Source organism: Odontesthes bonariensis, chromosome 14 (assembly GCF_027942865.1).
Source record: "Odontesthes bonariensis isolate fOdoBon6 chromosome 14, fOdoBon6.hap1, whole genome shotgun sequence".
NCBI lineage: Eukaryota > Metazoa > Chordata > Actinopteri > Atheriniformes > Atherinopsidae > Odontesthes > Odontesthes bonariensis.
Genome location: NC_134519.1, coordinates 7,426,783 through 7,443,593, shown reverse-complemented (window position 1 = coordinate 7,443,593; position 16,811 = coordinate 7,426,783). Strand labels below are relative to the sequence as shown.

The 16,811-nt window shown below is 43.7% G+C and overlaps 1 protein-coding gene across 8 annotated transcripts in view; it reads left to right on the top strand.

Moving 5' to 3' along the window:
* Positions 1-16,811, top strand: part of pard3ab (par-3 family cell polarity regulator alpha, b) — a 316,394-nt gene that overhangs the window by 215,436 nt on the left and 84,147 nt on the right. For all 8 annotated transcript variants that reach the window (XM_075482726.1, XM_075482725.1, XM_075482724.1 and 5 more), the window contains 2 exons: positions 716-968; positions 13,761-13,883. In XM_075482726.1, the coding sequence (XP_075338841.1) occupies positions 716-968; positions 13,761-13,883 (376 nt within the window). The remainder of the gene's footprint in view (positions 1-715; positions 969-13,760; positions 13,884-16,811) is intronic.

The following is a 16,811-nucleotide window of genomic DNA, read 5'->3' as shown; positions in this document are numbered from 1 at the left end:
GATTGGTTTAAAGAATAAGGCTGTGTTCGAAACCGCATACTTCTCCTACTACTCATACTAACTTTTTGAGTTAGTATGCGAGTTTTTGTAAGCGAGAAGTTCCCGGATGCATACTAGATTCTCCGAAATGTTTGGTATGCATCATGAGGTTACTACTCGTACTCAAACTACCCAAGATGCAACGTAACGTGACGTCGCCGATCGTCACTTCCTGTCAAAACGGCAGTTTCAAGCTAGCTACAATGAGGGTAGGTTCACTTCCTGTTTTCAAAACAAAAGCACCAATTGTATCGTAATGGCTTTCCCTATGATAAAAGGCAACGGGTATTTTATTTTGTGAAAATAACTGGAAGTGCGTTGCTCACTGCGGCTAGCTTTAGTAGCGCCGAATTCGTGGGAACAAAATTGTAAATAGCCGGTATTTAGTCAGGTTTTCAACACGTTGGGGATCTAAACGACTACTTTCTCACCTGAAAATGTTTCAAATGTTGCTAAAGTTTACAGAGTTTAGAGCTTCAGCGTAATCGGCTTCAGGCCGGCAGGAGCGAAATGCATTGTGGGTAAACGCTCTGCATACTGTCTGATCGATGAGTATGCAGTATGGAGGTATATAGTATGTAGTATGCGGTTTTGAACACAGCCTATGTTCTCTGTTTTTCCCCCCCGTGTTTCTTCTTCTCTCCCTCCTCTGTTACATTGTTTTTTCTGTCTCCAGTGGAGGAGGACACGGAGGAAAGTTCACGCTCGGGGAGAGATTCTGTGTCCACGGTGGCAGACCAGACGCCGCTGTCCAGTACAGAGAAGCCACTGGTCAACGGCACCAACCGCACCAAAGAGGAGAAGAAGAAGGACAAAGACAAGGCGGGGAAGGAGAAGAAGAAGCCGGATGCAGGGAAGGAGAAGGAGAAGGACAAGGACAAGGGGAAACCCAAGAAGGGCATGCTGAAGGGACTCGGGGACATGTTCAGGTAAATATACCAAACTTTTAAATGAACGTGACCACATCAGAGGCTTTGGCCCCATATCACCACCTGCAGCAGTACTCGTCTCCATCAGCATCCCCAGAGGTTGATGATGTTTACATGTTGTGGTACTTCACATTGTGCATAATTTAGCACGCTTTTAACACGTTTTTAAACACGCTACAACCGGCAAAAAGTAAGGATTTAATCAGCTTCTGTGATTTAAAGGACATGCATCTGATTGCTCATTTTAGCATGAAAATTGTATGTGAGAAATCAGAACAGCACCAGTTTATGTTGCGTCTATTTACGCAGAAGGAGTAGATGGCAAGTGATAACCGATCAGTCAGGGATTATTTTCAACCCCCTCCACAGTTACTCAGTTTCAGAGAGCGAGAAGACACTTGAAATTAAAGGAAATTAAACTGAGAAATTGGATTTGGGCTGAGATTCAGCCTCCTTTCATCAAATTAACTAAATCAGTCGGAGCTGCCAGCAATTACACGCATGTCGGATTTTACAGAAATCAATGCAGATCAAGAATGACAAGTGCCGTCCTTCTGCTGGACAATATTCACACCCAGAGTCGCCTGCAGGGAAGCCCTAAAGCTGGATTTACAGTTGACGCGTCACTCACGGCGGTGGCGGACCGTGACGTCAAAATGGCGTTTCAGGCCTGGCGCTTTGCCTTAAAAAGACGGCCCAGCGCGTTGTCGTGCACCAGACGATTTTTGTAACTTGGCTGCGCCGAGCACAACGAACCGGATGGACCAATTAGAGACCAGGCTCAGTCAGGAGGTGCGTTTGTACAGGCAGCTGTACGAAACTGCAGTGAAACAGCACAGGGACCAACGTAAACTCCCAAAACTGGTGCACAGAGATGGGCAGAACTTTGGGGAAAGAGGGAGAGTTCTGTAAGAATGTGTGGAAGAAGCTACGGGACAGATACGTGAAGGCAAAGAAGAGGACAGAGACTCCAAGTGGGGATGCCGGGGGCTTCAGACCTTCACCTCTATTAACTGAATTATCTTGGCTCACGAACTTGGTGAAACACAGAAACACACGAAGCATTTCATCTTCCAGATACTGCAGCAGCATCATTGATGGCAGTGTTCCTGCTCTTCATTGTTTTCTTCTCCACTTTCGTGGTTGTAGAGTAGCGGTAACCTTCACGTAGCAGCGACGCCTCTGTGACGGAGAAAATTGCAACTACTGGCGCCACCGTATATAGCCGGCACGAAATCGTGACGTCATCAGCACCGCTCACGCTAGCCAACGCAGCAACCATGCTAGAGGCTTAAACATGTCTGTTTACCCCTCACACCTGGCATTTTTCTCCTGTTGGACACTACAATCTGCTTTCAGTCCAGAAGTAATTGCGGTATTCATCCTATCAGCAGATTGAGCATGCATCACTTTTCCTTTATTGACAGACTTTTACCCACTGAAGCGTCTCACCTGGAGGTTTTCCCACTGATGTTACCTGCATTCATGTCAACTGGCAAATTGCACTTTGGCTCCAGCTGTTGGATCGTCTCGTGTTCCTGTTCCAAAAATGCATTTGTGTTTTCAGGAAGTTGTGCTTCACCACAGTCTGGAGGACATGTGCTGATGTTTTCATTGACCACCTCTTCTGTGTTATCTCCCTAACCTTCGCACCAAAAGCTCATACACAGTAAATATTCACATCACTGAATCCGAGTGAGGGCTGAATGATCAATAGCTCCGTGATCAATATCCACTGCAAACAGCTTATACAGCGTTATTGACCGGAGGCTTGAATGTTCCTAGAAGAGTGTGATTGTTGGAGGCCTGAGCTGTGCAGCCGTAACCCTTTAAAATGCTGCAGGGAAACCCTGATTAGACTCCCAGACAACCTGACCTTTGTGGTCTTTGTCCATCTCAATAATTCTTCTTCTGCACCTGCGATATTTCATCTGTCGTACAGTCTGCTATCGCTAAACTCATAAACCTGAACAAATATACGCACAAACATCCCATTCATTTGTATCAAATCAAACTTTATTCATATAGCACTTTTCATACAAAAAGAAGCAGCACACAGTGCTTTACATAATGAACTCAACTTTATTTATACAGCCTTTTAAAAACAGCCGTAGCTGAAACAAAGTGCTGTACATGACTAACAACACGAAGTATAAGGCATAAAACATAAGAACAATGTAAAAACAATAATGAAACAATAACAGAAACAGAGTGTCATGCTGGGTTAAAAGCCAGGGAATAAAAATGGGTTTTAAGTTTTAAAAATTAAATCAATCCATGCATAAACTCACAACATCACTCCGACGACCACACTGCACCTGCACCCCCCCCCCCAACATGAGCAACATCAATATCAACAACAATAAACATCAAAATCTGGCTCGACGCTGGAGTGAGGAAACGGTATCTTGGGAATCTCTCCCCCAGCCACCCCGAACCAGCAATGACCCCCCCAGACCAAGTAGGCATGGTCCCCGGTGTGGAAGGAAAAACACTGGATAAACAAGTGTATAATAAAATAATTAAAAGATAAATATTTAAAATAATGGATAGATAAAAGGAAACTAAACCAAAATAAAATAAAAAGGTAGGTCTTGAGCCTCTTTTTAAGAACATCAACATTCTCTGCTGCCCTGAGGTCCTCAGGCAGGCTGTTCCACAGATGAGGTCCATAAGTGTAGTCGTTATGTTCCATGTAACCATCCCCATGTGTGTGTGGGTCATGTGGTCTTTGCTTTCTCCTTCTGATTGGTGAGGAAGGCCTCGGGTCCGGGCAGTAATTTCTGTATATGTTGTATATTTCTATGCATCATATCAGCCAAACTGGCTCCGACAAGGTGTGAAGAGAGGAAGGATATCAGGTACCACAGTGTTGGAAAGAGAGAAAATACTGAAGAAGAAGAGGAAGAGGAAGAGGAAGAGGAGGCAGGTTGAGGAGTGACAAGTAGTGAAATTGTATGAGGTGGAAAGTGGAAAGTTCAAGGGAAAGGAAATTAGTTCATTTGAGGAAGATGCTATCAGAACATACATGGATCAGTTAATATTCTCATCAAGAACTGTGAAAAAGTTCAAGGTGCTCAAAGCAAAGTGAGGACACTTTAGGTTCTTTGTTTTTAATCTTTAACTTCTTAGAAAGTGCGGTTGAGTAAAATGAATAAATATTTGGCGTCACCACCCTTTTGGACCGTGTGCTGCGGACGTGCTCGTTCTCATCAGAGTCGTTAATGATTATGTCTGTTCGCTGTAAAGGAGCTGAAGGGACCGGTTTGACACCAAAAACAAATATTTATGGCATTTTAGTCATGTTTAAATCCATGGCGAGCATACCTGTTGCATCCCAAAGGAAACGTGTGCAAAGTAAATGAAAATATGTGGGGACAGAGAAGAAGAGCTGGGAAGTTGGCTCTTCAGCTCCGCAGTGTCGTAGTCAGCAGGGCTCCGTGTTAAACGGGTAGGATCGCTTTCTGATGACTGCAGTTTACATTTAGGGAAGCAGAGAGCCTCGTAGAAAACACAGCGTGGGCCACACAGACGGGTAATCACCAGGATTCATACGCACAAATACCGCAAAGTCATGAAAACTCTGACTTTTTCAGGTTTCCCTGCTAATGCTTGGCAGGGAAACAAACATGCAAATAGATTTGAAATAGAAATGCAATGGTTTACATCAGGACTGCACATATATGAAGAGTGCGAGGTTGGATTCATAAACAGATCCTCGTTAAAAGGATTTTTTTATATTTTATGAGTAGACAGCAGTCGGAGCTCTTTCCCTTTGGACAATTAGAAGGTTTTTAAACTAAAAGCTGGTAAGATGAGCACATTGCTATTTACATCCAAAACACTTCAAACTTCAAAACTTTTTTTGTTGTAAAAATCCACAATATAGCTCCAGCTTCAGCCTCTTTGGAATTTCTGAGGTTTCAGTTGTTTTTAGATGGTGAAAAATGTTCTTATCGTTGCCTTTTGAGCATCTTTTAGCTTTAAGCTGTCCTCCACAGCTAAGACACCAACTGCTCATAAACCCTTCCTACAACCACTCCTTTAACTTAAAGGCAGGGTTGGTAATCCTGGAGAGCTAGCAAGATTTGAAAGTGGCACCTCCGCTAAGCTCCACCCCCCCTCCATCAGTGCTCCATCGAAAGCCACGCCCCCACAAAGTTTTGGGGGCTTTTTATGCCTTTATTGGATAGGACAGTGTAGAGATACGGGTTTCATCATAACACATCCCATATTTTTTTTACTTTTGCAGAGCTAACCCCTTTCACAACTATTACTTTTTCTCATCGAAACATCTCAATAACACACACGAAAACATAAACAAATGATCTCAAATAACTGGGCTCCTCAAAGTAGGTCGTAGTTACTGAGCTCAGACCAGGTTCATGACCTGTGGGAGCCTCTAACTACCAGCAACGTGTGGTTTGGGTCTCCCATCGGTAAATAAGAAGAGGTTAGGACAGCTTACACATAAAAGTTACAAAAGCGCAACATTTCTATGAATTACAGCGCTTTAGCACTAGTTTAAGATGGAAGGATTTACTCAGGAACTTCTCATCTGTAACATTGTTCCAACATCAAGTCACAACACTAAAAAAAATCTGCAACAACTTTCAGATCCACACACAGAACAGGCTTCTCCAATTAAAGAGCGATAAAATGTGAAATTCCAATCACTGATGAATCTGCACAGCAGCACACAGAAACATCCAGTCCCCCCCCCCATGAAAATAATTGGTGCGCATTGTTAAAACATAGGTGTTACGTTGCTCTGATTGGCTCAGTATTGGCTTCATCAGATCTGCTCCATTAAGACTCGCTTTGAGGACCTGTTTGATCTGCACCCAGTGTTTACTGGCAGAGACAGCTGTGTGTTCCAAAATAATGATGCGAGTTATATAGTCGATCCATCTGTAAGCATGGTGGAGAGTCAAGATTCAGTCTAATTATCGTCGTGCAGCGCCAGATTGCGTAACAGAATTTCAGATGTGCTCACGTGATGCTGCGAAAGTAGGGCTGGGCAACGATTAAAATGTTTAATCTAATTAATCACATGATTTCCCTGATTAATCACGATTAATCGCATTTGTACACAAAATCCAAAAATGAATTCAAAAGTAGTGTATAGCTTTTAGCATTTAGTTTTATTTTAAATGTGCTGCCATATGAATGAAAGTGCCATAACATTTGTTGTGCAAACACACTTTTAATATCAGCATCTTTCTGTAGTTTTTATGTAGAAGCCTCGCTCCACTGTCTGTTTCCTTGAATGACTTGCTGCTATCAGTCGTGTGTTTTGCCTTTAAGTGATATTTTAGACTGGAACTACTACGCTGAGAAGACAATTCAACTTGGCAGTGTTTACAGATGACTTTGGTTCTGTCGACTCCGCCGTCTGGAAGAACTTTAAAATGAAAATGGCCGACTAAAAGTTCCGTACCCTTCTCCATGTTTGGTGGATCCGCCGATTACTTTCTTTTCCTGTTCAGCAGCAGACAGCAACAGACTTTTACAAAATAAAAACCTGTGAGCAACAGACTTTTACAAAATAAAAGCCTGTGAGCTTTATTATTTATTATTATTTTACAATAATGAAATAAATAATAAAACAGGGGTGGTTTGTGGCGTAGTGGGTTGAGCAGGTGCCCCATGTACAGAGGCTATTGTCCTCGCTGCAGCTGGCGGCCCTGTGCTGCGTGTTGTTCCCCCTCTCTCTGCCCCCTGCTTCCTGTCTCTCTGAACTTTCCTATCCATTAAAGGCACAAAAGCCCAAAAAAACTATTTTTTTAATAATTAACGAGTTAACGCGACAATAATGAGTTAACTCACCCAGCTCTATGCAAAAGTTATGTTGGAATGAGTAAATTGTGGAGTTATAAAAGGTAGGCAGAGAATTAATTCAGCAGCCTGAGGATAGAAACTCATCCAGAGTCTGGATTCTCGATTTAAAGGACACCTCCATGACAGTCGTTCAGTGCCGACACAGCAACCTTTGAGAGGAGCTTAAATCCTCAGGTTTCTTAACACACCGAGGAAGAATAATCTTCAGTCAAAGTCGATGCCCCCTGGGCCAGAGAAGAATGACAAAAAATTAACATGCGATTTCCATCACAGGTTTGCTCTTTTTGTACCGTCTCGCATTGCACGAAGAAATGAAAAACAAGCAGACGTTAAAGTACAGCATCAGAAGAGCAAACATCCAAGTAAACGCCCACGTCGTGCATCTGACAGGTGATGTGTGGGAGCTGCAGTTTAGCAAACACCGCAGCGCTGAGCACTTAGCTGCAAATTTGTTACCAAAAAGGAAAGAAGGTGCCAGACTTTGCATGTTCCACTTGTGTCGGTGTCGACTTGTCATGATGAAATGGCATGAAAATGTGTGCGCTGTCCCAAACCACTGAGGGTGGATGCATGGAGAACAAAGTCTGCTTTTTTGTTTTTAAAGGGGCACGAAGTGCACGCTGTCACACTGCCAAGCGTGAACGCAAGTCCCGAGAGCGTATCAAGAGTTCCCGACGAGTGTCGTGGGTTTGAGCGAGTGAGCACGGCTGGTGCAGGAGTGTCAGCGAGAGCTTGGATGTGTTTTTGCACGAAGGAGGGGCGGATCGGCAGCTGAAGGGATGAAAAAGTCAGAGGACTGTGTGTCCACGCGTGTGTGTGATCAACAGAGTCGCCGCTGCCCGACGCTCTCGTGTCTCGGAGGCCTCGCGCTCAGGCCCCAATCAAAGCATCATTACCATCAACCCCTGCCAAAAAGCGCAGCCTGCCAACTCTGAAGCCATCTCCCTCAGTCCTCTGATCATCTCTTGGACTCAGAAGCAACACCCAGTCTGTTAGCTTGGCATCTGCCGAGATGGTTGCTGCCCAGAAATTTGAGGGCTGCACTAATTTTGCAGTGGTTTGTGTGTGTGTGTTTGGATTTTTTCCCATCATGAACAAGTGAACAAGCCTAAAATCAAACAGTAGCAATCTTTGTGGTGTGATGAACAACATGAAGCCTTTCTTGCTGCCTGCTGAGGATTTTCTTTAGCTCATTTGTCACAGGTGGAAGGATACTGCAAGGTAAAAAGCAGGTGATTTATACTGCTGTTGATGGAGTTCATTGTATTGCGTTGCGTTTGGTGCCAACTGTGACTACAAATTAAGAAATGGCTCGAAGCTCTTGGCACGACGTCAACACAGGAGATGCTGCATAAGAAGCACCTTTGGGAACCTGTGCTGTCGAGCAGGATTAGTGGCTTAGTGAGGGAGCTGCAGGTTCAAGTCTGCGCTTTCATCATCCCAAAACTGGTCATTTCTCTCTGGAATGTGGCAACATGGAAACTTAACCTGTTCTCGAGCAGGTTAAGTTTCCAGACCAATGAAATCACTTCTAACCATCTATGCATGAGCAGTGATAGTCTCCAAAAGCCAAAGAAGGTACACACTGTTGGGCTTTCACCAAGAGAGATATGCAAGCAAAAGGAATGCTTATGTGGCCTTAAACAGAGACAGAATCCTCTTAAGCTTCTTCCTGCTTTATTTCCATTCAATAAGACCATAACTGTCATTTCCTTACACTGTATATGAGTTTATAGCCTCTGAAATGAATAACTTGCATCAAATTGTACCGTTTGTTCATATTTTTGTTTAAAACGAATCAAAATTACTGTGCAACTCAAACTTTGGCAGAAGCAGGTGTGCTGCTTTTCCGTCTGGTAGAAATACGTGATTTTGACTGCCAACTCCACTCGTTTTAGATGAGTAGGCACATATCCGAAGTAGAGTTTAAATTCTCTGCCCGCACCCGAGCCCGAACTTCCCGCAACTATCCTCGGGTCGGACCGGACCGGGCGTGATCAAGCTTTTTTTTTTCATCATTGTTATTTCAAGTCTCTTCATTCGGATCCATGTACGCTACGATCCAATCACGAATAAACACATATTTAGGCTATACGTGTCGTTCTTGTTGCATTGTTCATCAAGATAATTGTTAACAAATTTCTGTGGTTCACTTCAAACAACTCAAAATTGTAGTTGACAACGTCAGCTATAACGGCCCACATATTAAGAAATGGTCGTGTTTAAAGCGGTCTCGGGCTCATAATTACAGTTAATGTGCCGGACCGGGCTCGGACACAATGTGCACGGGCTCAGAAAGGGTCGGGTTTGATTATTTTTTTTTATTTTTTTTAGGTCCGATCTAAGCTCTAATCCGAATGTCAGAAAACCTGGATTGACTGATGAGGTTAATAATAACCAATGTCATTACCATTGTTAGGGTTAGTTAAAGGGGCACTAGGTAGCATTTTCACCTAAAATTATAGCCTTCAGGAGTTTACCAATGGTTAAACAAGTCAATAGTAAGCGAATGAAGCCTGTCTCGCTCCCAACAGGGGTCTGTATGCTGAGAATCCCAAATGTAACTTTGCCAGGAGCGACCCGCTTCTGAAGTCTCGTGATGCGCCGCGCGAGAAGAGTTGTTTGTGTTTACGGCACTTAGCTAGGTGCTGTATGCTAGCTGTAGTCGTAGCTATGTGTTCGCTTGTGTTGAAGAGCCAACACCAAGCGTTTCATATTCTGCCTTTCACAGACTGAATATGAAACGTTCGATGTTGGCACTTCCCATCTTTATGAAATTTCTCCAAGCGTGATCTTGTTCATCTACCATAGTGATCTGCGTTTTAGATCGTAAAGAGACAGGTTAGCCTGGCCCTTCTGATGATGGTGCTCTAATTCCTCCTGAGTTCGAGAAGCCTAGCTTCAGAAATACACGGACTGACCTGATTAGAATAAGAATAGCGTTTTGATCCGAACAAGAATTGTTATCTACACATGAAAATGATGAGGGGGAGGAAGGTGGGCATTTTTACGACAGTGTAGAATTTCAGGTTGACCAGTAGAGATCGCTATACTGCCGCTATACTACTTTGTATCCCTTTAAGGCAGATAACCAGAGGTTATCCTAGATATGTTTAACTTGTTTTGTCATACAGGCACCAGAGAAGCAGTAGTTTCAAACAACAAAGCTTCCAGCTCTGCCGAGGCGTTCCCAGGCCAGCCCTGAGACGTAGGCTGTGTTCGAAACCGCATACTTCTCCCTCTACTCATACTAACATTTTGAGTTAGTAAGCGAGTTTGAGTAAGCGAGAAGTTCCCGGATGCATACTAGATTCGCCGAAATGTTGGGTATGCATCATGAGGTTACTACTCATACTCAAACTACCCAAGAAGCAACGTAACGTGATGTCGCCGATCGTCATTTCCTGTCAAAACGATAGTTTCAAGCTAGCTACAATGAGGGTAGGTTCACTTCCTGTTTTCAAAACCAAAGCACCAATTGTATCGTAATGAATTGAATTAAGTCAAGTCATCACTAATCCCAATGAATTTCACTTAAATCTGACCAGTGGTAACTGAGATATTTCACTCTTCTTCTTCTGTCCCAATCAAGTCAGAAGCAGGTGTGTTTCCTGCTGTTTAAATCTCTTGTCATGCACAGCTGACTGTGGTGCGCAGCCACGATGCCACACAACACCGAAGGGATTAGCAGTGACACACAGGTGGTCCGCTGAATTAAACCACCTTCATCCCTGACATTTTGAAGATATCTTTTAAACCCACAGAAAACCCCCGTCAGACACTCCTATCGATGGCGTCCGGCTCCGAGACGAGACGGGTCTAACTGTGCTTTGAATATCAGATCATTAAAGGATGCAGTGTCACGGTTAATATTCTGTCTTCTCTTCAAAGCGTTCCCACTCCGTCATAAATCTTGTTGTGTTTGTCCCTGAGTGTGTGAGAGTGAGAGAGAGTGACGAGGCTGATTTTAAAGGGCTGTTAATGAAAGTTAGTGGTGTGGAGAGAGAAAGTGTCAGCCATCTCTTGCCATGATAGATCACTCCTGCTTTTAGCATTAACTTCAGGCTGTCACTCTGAGCTTTTCAGGCGGCTGCAGTTAGATTAATCAGGTAATGGACCTTCATCTTCTCTCCTTTCCCAGTGCGGTTTCTCTTCCTCTTTCCTATCTCTTGGTTTGTCCTTCAGTGGCATCAGTGTTTGTTGCGAGTTTCTACTTGTCGTGACTTTCTAGGGGGGGAAAAAATGGGCAAAACGTCATAGAAAAAGAAAGAAATACTGTAACTACCCAGTTAAGGGGACACTTGTCGGGCATATTCCAGATCCACACGAGTTAACTTGTTTTCAACACGTTGGGGATCTAAACGACTACTTTCTCACCTGAAAATGTTTCAAATGTTGCTAAAGTTTACAGAGTTTAGAGCTTAAGAGAAATCAGCTTCAATGCCGGCTGATTCCGGCTCGGGCAGGAGCGAAATGCATTGTGGGTAAACGCTCTGCATACTGTCTGATCGATGAGTATGCAGAATGCAAGTATGGAAGTATGAAGTATGCAGTTTCGAACACAGCCATAGTCTCTCCAACGTGTCCTGGGTCTTCCCCGGGGCCTCCTCCCAGTGGGACGGGCCCGGGGACACCTCACCGGGGAGGCGTCTAGGAGGCATTCTCACCAGATGCCCGCCTCAACTGACTCCTCTCGATGCGGAGGAGCAGCGGTTCTACTCTGAGCTTCTCACCCTATCTCTAAGGGAGAGCCCAGACACCCTGTGGAGGAAACTCATTTCGGCCGCTTGTATTCGCAATCTCGTTCTTTCAGTCCCTACCCACAGCTCGTGACCATAGGTGAGGATAGGAACATAGATTGACCGGTGAATCGAGAGCTTCGCCTTCTGGCTCAGCTCCTTCTTCACCACGACGGGCCGGTGCAGAGCCGCATCACTGCAGACGCCGCACCGATCCGTCTGTCAATCTCCTGCTCCATTCGTCCCTCACTCGTGAACAAGACCCCGAGATACTTGAACTCCTCCACTTGGGGAAGGATCTCATTCCCGACCCGGAGAGGGCGTTCCAGCTTATCCGGCCGAGGACCATGGAGGTGCTGAATCTCACCCCAGCCGCTTCACACTCGGCTGCGAAGCGCTCCAGTGAGAGCTGAAGATCACGGCCCGACGACGCTAACGGAACCAAAGGAATTCAGTGTCGACCGATTAATTCCCCTCTGGAGGACTTAACTGCATTCTGTCTTTATAATCAGACATAATATTTATGGAAGATCCCATCCTGCTTTACATTATAGCGCTACATTTCTTACTCCTTTTAAAGATAATTACCCCCACATTATTCATAAAGCTCACCAATACTCGAGCACAGAGCTGTGTGACTATGTGTCCTAAACTGCACTCCCCCTGCAGAACTCGTTGGAAAATCGTTGATGGACAGACTCAATTTTGCCGAGAGATGATTTTCAACTCCACAAACGGTTTGATAAATGACCAGAGTTCTCGTAAATGGTAAGTTTCCTACTTAAGTTCATAATTGATCATAAGTTCCCTAAACGAGGTCCCAGATGCTGAATCTGTCCTGCCGATTTCTCTTGGGTGGTCTTCTGGTCACGCTGATGTCAAAGCAGTGCAGGATCTGTTGTGTTCGTGCTCGGTTTCCACTGAGGGCTTTATTCCACCGCCGCATCACCAGTTTATGGGAAAATCTGAACTCGCACGGGCCATTAAACTGTTTTGTTTTTCCCTTTAGAAATGATCCTTGTAAATGCCAGAAACTAGTAAAGACGCATTTTCTGTCCAACTTCGTTACGAACAGTTGTGGGAAAAGGAATTGATGTGGTATCTGGTGCCTTTTTTTTTTTGTTTGTTTTTCTCACTTTTTGTTCAATTTGTGTCATATCTTTCATTCACAATTATTTCTCTGTTCGCTTTTGTTCTCGTTTGCATCTTTTTCTTCTTCCTGCTTTGTTCCCCGCTGCAGAGTCTGATCCACAGTTCTATCTGCTCGCTTTGTTGAGTCTGTGTATTTCTCTCATCGATTTGCTTTGTTTTCTCTTCTTTCTTCTGCATTGATTTCCACACAGACGGCGGCACGTTGACTTTCCTTAGATTTCGCCCTCATTTTCTTCCTGGCTCACCATATTCAGGCAGTCTTCTTCTTCTTCTCTTTAATCCTCAAACACACTTCACTTTAGAGGTTTTCACTTGTTTGGTTTGCTTTTGATCTCGTGACTTTCGGCTCTTTCTTCAGTAGCATTCAAACACAGACGCACATCACTTCAGGTCGTCTTTGTATTTTTCAGCTGAGCTTTTTTCGTTCAGTGAGTTTCTCTCTTTCTCTTTTCTTTCTTCCTTTTGTTCATTACCTTCTCACTCGTTCATTGACGCACACACGCACAGCCCCTCGGTTGCTCTCATCGTTGTCTCTTTCGAAGTCTTAGATATTCTCTGTGGACCAATTTTCCCTGTGAATAATGGCAGAGGTTCATTGTGGAAGCGAGCGCAGTGCCAAAGTCATTTCTTCAACCGGCTGCAGCTTTATACCAGGTCAATCAAGCTGAAATATCTCTGCAATGGCTCCTATTTCATTAAGCGTCACTCCCTGCCTATGAATATAATTACTTCATCTATGCCGACCCCCCCAACTTTAAACGAGCTGAATTGGGTTTGAACTTGTAAGGAGAACTTTTTGAATGCCTCATTTAAGGGCCTGATTGACTCCTAAGTCACACCTTTGGATAGTTTCTGTGACAATTTCACTCCAAATTTGTTTCAAGAAACATTGCGTATCTGATTCTTTGGCTTATTATTTAAACGTCTTGGTGGCAAAAGTCGTATTTTCAAACTTTTATTTTCAAGATTTTCTCCAAAGATGTTCTCCTTTGATCCGTTGGTGCAACTCTGCCGGTGAAGAACGAGTATTTCAATAACTGCTCGTGTTTTTGTGCCCCAGGTTTGGGAAACACCGTAAGGATGAGCGGCCGGGGGAGAAGATGGATCGCAAAGGCTCCAGCAAGTGGAGATCTGAGGAGGTGTCGGAGGAGGAGACGATGAAGATGAGGATGGAGCAGGAGAGGTTCGGAATTGTTCATATTCTTATTCTGTATTTAGCACAACGCCGTCTCCAGGCTGTAATGTGCAGTTTTACTCTGGGAGGAAGAATAAGATGATGAAAAGCTGTCATAATAATGCAGCTTTGTTGAGCTAAAGGAACCAAATGATTGTAATAATGCATTTAGTTGGGATCCGTCAGCGTCTTTGAGCTCTTTGAATTGGATCGCCTGGCTCGTAAATCTCGCTTCCTGCTCCTTAATTGTTTTCATAGAATTAGTTGATATGTTGTCTGGATCTAATTCAGTCAGTGGAAGATGCAAATTGCTTTACATGAAGAACTGATAAGAAAGAAGAGCATGAGGTGATTTAAGGGCTGCGTGTTTCACTGCCCAGTTGTATCACAGCGAAATGAGAAAAACTACCTCTCTATAGAGTCTTTATGCGTAAGACTGCTGTGATGTAGGAACTGTAAAGAGTAGCTCTCAGACCATTAATACAAAGTGGAAACATTACTATCTGATGGATTGCTGTAATGTTGCAGTTGCACTAGAAATTCTCCTCACTGCAGGAAGGAAAGCCCAAACCATGAAAACAGCAAAAAAAAAAAAAAAAAAAAGCCTGTGGACAGTAATGTCCGTATATTCTACCTGATTTATGGCTTTTGGCTTGTGGAAGACTCAATCCTTGCTGCTTGTCCACTAATCAAGTCGGGTTTTTTTTTTTAAACTAGAATCACAACAGAAGAGAAAGCAGTTTTCTTTGTTTTACTATATTTTACAGACTTGTGGGAGTTGGTATTTCCTTCATAAATCAACTTTTAATAAAGAATTTGTACATTTAGAAGAATGTTGTCTGCAATTTCGCGGCGTCTATTGTCAAAAGGGCAAATTGCAACCAACTGAATACTTTACTAACATTACATTGCTTTTTCTAGAGAACAAAATGATATGATATGAAAGAGCGAAAAATATTGTGGCTTAACGGCAAAATGGAGCTTCTTGCTTCCTGCATCCCCAGAGCTGGAACTATCTTCTCTGACAGTATTTGATTTAGTGCAGGAATTACTTTGTTAGCATTGGGTTTTTCACTCACTCCGACCCAAAAGAAGCCAAAAAGCACAAGCGCCTTCTTGTTTGTATTTAACGAACGGCTGAGAGGCGCCGCACAGATATCGATGGGAAGAAGCCACTGAGCATGTGGAAGACCGCGGCTGCTTTGGTGTTAAACAATGATCCACTTAGTTATTTTACCGTGCTGCTCTCCTAACATTCGACTGGGAGCTTCTGCTTCTCACTTCAGAGTGTATTGATCAACCCCTGCCAGAGGCTGTAGTTAATCCAGCTGTGATTGACTAGCTGGATAGATATCCTCACAGGTTGAAGTCTCAGGCCTCAGAGGGCTCAAAGCCCAGCATCAATACTCCTCTGCATTTAGTGTACCAGACTCCAGAAGCATGGAGAGCTGAAATCTATTCCTTCAAAAAAACACGCATACATGTGACCTTTTGATGATGGCAGTGTGGAGAGCTGTCAAACACTTTGGTCCAAAATCTCACTTAAATCCATTTATTCTCCAAACCCTGCCGTCCATGTCGGGATTTTTGTACTAACGGGGTAAATGTAGTGGGTCAGGCAAGCCTCCAACTACTTCCTCAAGCTCTCTCCAAGCAATCCTCACTTGTTCCCAAGCCAATTGGGATATATTCCCTGTGCGAGTCCTGGATTGACTCCTTTTAAGTCTGTCCAGCAGATTGTTAGCAATAAACCTTTAAACTGGGGAAAGATTACTGTCAGGTTCCTTAATCGCCCCAACTGGCTCCTGTCGATGTGGATGAGCGCTGCGCCTCTGATTTCCAAACTTTTCCCCTGATCTCGGAGAGTAAACTGATTGTAGCTCCTGTTGTGATGTCCTTCTTTTGGTCGCTCTGGTCAAAGTTCATGGTCGGCTTTTAACTTGCCTGTACTTATTGGCAGGGACCCTTCCCTCAAAGAGGTATCAAACCATTTCAGGAATATTTATCTAATGGATCCCTTCACTGTAGGCATGAAGAGTTAAAGGCCTCAGTATGCTTCGCCATCGCTATCCGTCAATCCATATCCGTAGTCCGTCCTTTTGAAGTTCTCCATCGGGAAGGCGGTTCACCTCCCGATCAGTAGGCGGAGACCGCAAGGGTTGTGATTGGTCGGCTAACAACATCATTTCCGGAATCACTTTTCCGGTTTAGTTCCTTCCTCTCACAACAACAACACCGCCATTTTTGAAAGAGTTTACTGTGTGCCGGTCAACATTTCAAAGAATGGAGCAAATTGAGAAACGACTGATCGAAGAAGTACGAAAGTACAAAGACCTCTATGTGACGTCTCGTCAGTTCTTTGGCGAGAGATTGGCCGGAAGGTGTAAACAATCAATCAACGACTTTCATGATGGACGGCGCGAGATTAGCTCATCCAGTGTAGCGACGCCTACTGATCGGGAGGTGAATCGCCTTGCGTATCCCACAGCCCGACGGAGAACTTCGGAAGGTTTATGAGCCTCTGCGTGACAACGGAGTCTGATTGGCGGATAGCTGCGGGGTAGCATACGGGAACCTTTACCTTCCTAGGAGAACTTCGGAAGGTTTATGAGCCTCTGCGTGACAACGGAGTCTGATTGGCGGATAGCTGCGGGGTAGCATACGGGAACCTTTACCTTCCTAGAAAAATACTTTATTCATCCCCCAATGGGGGAAATCCAAATTAGTCAAGTAGCTCAAAAAATTATTAATGTTAACAATGATTGTATATTAACAAAAATAATAATACCAATTCTAATAAAAATACTACTACTAAATAATAATAATAATAATAATAATAATAATAATAATAAATGACTAAATAAATAAATAATTAAAAACAAAAAATGTTAAAAAATTGAATAAAATCTATCAACTCAGCAGTCACTGTTAAAAAGC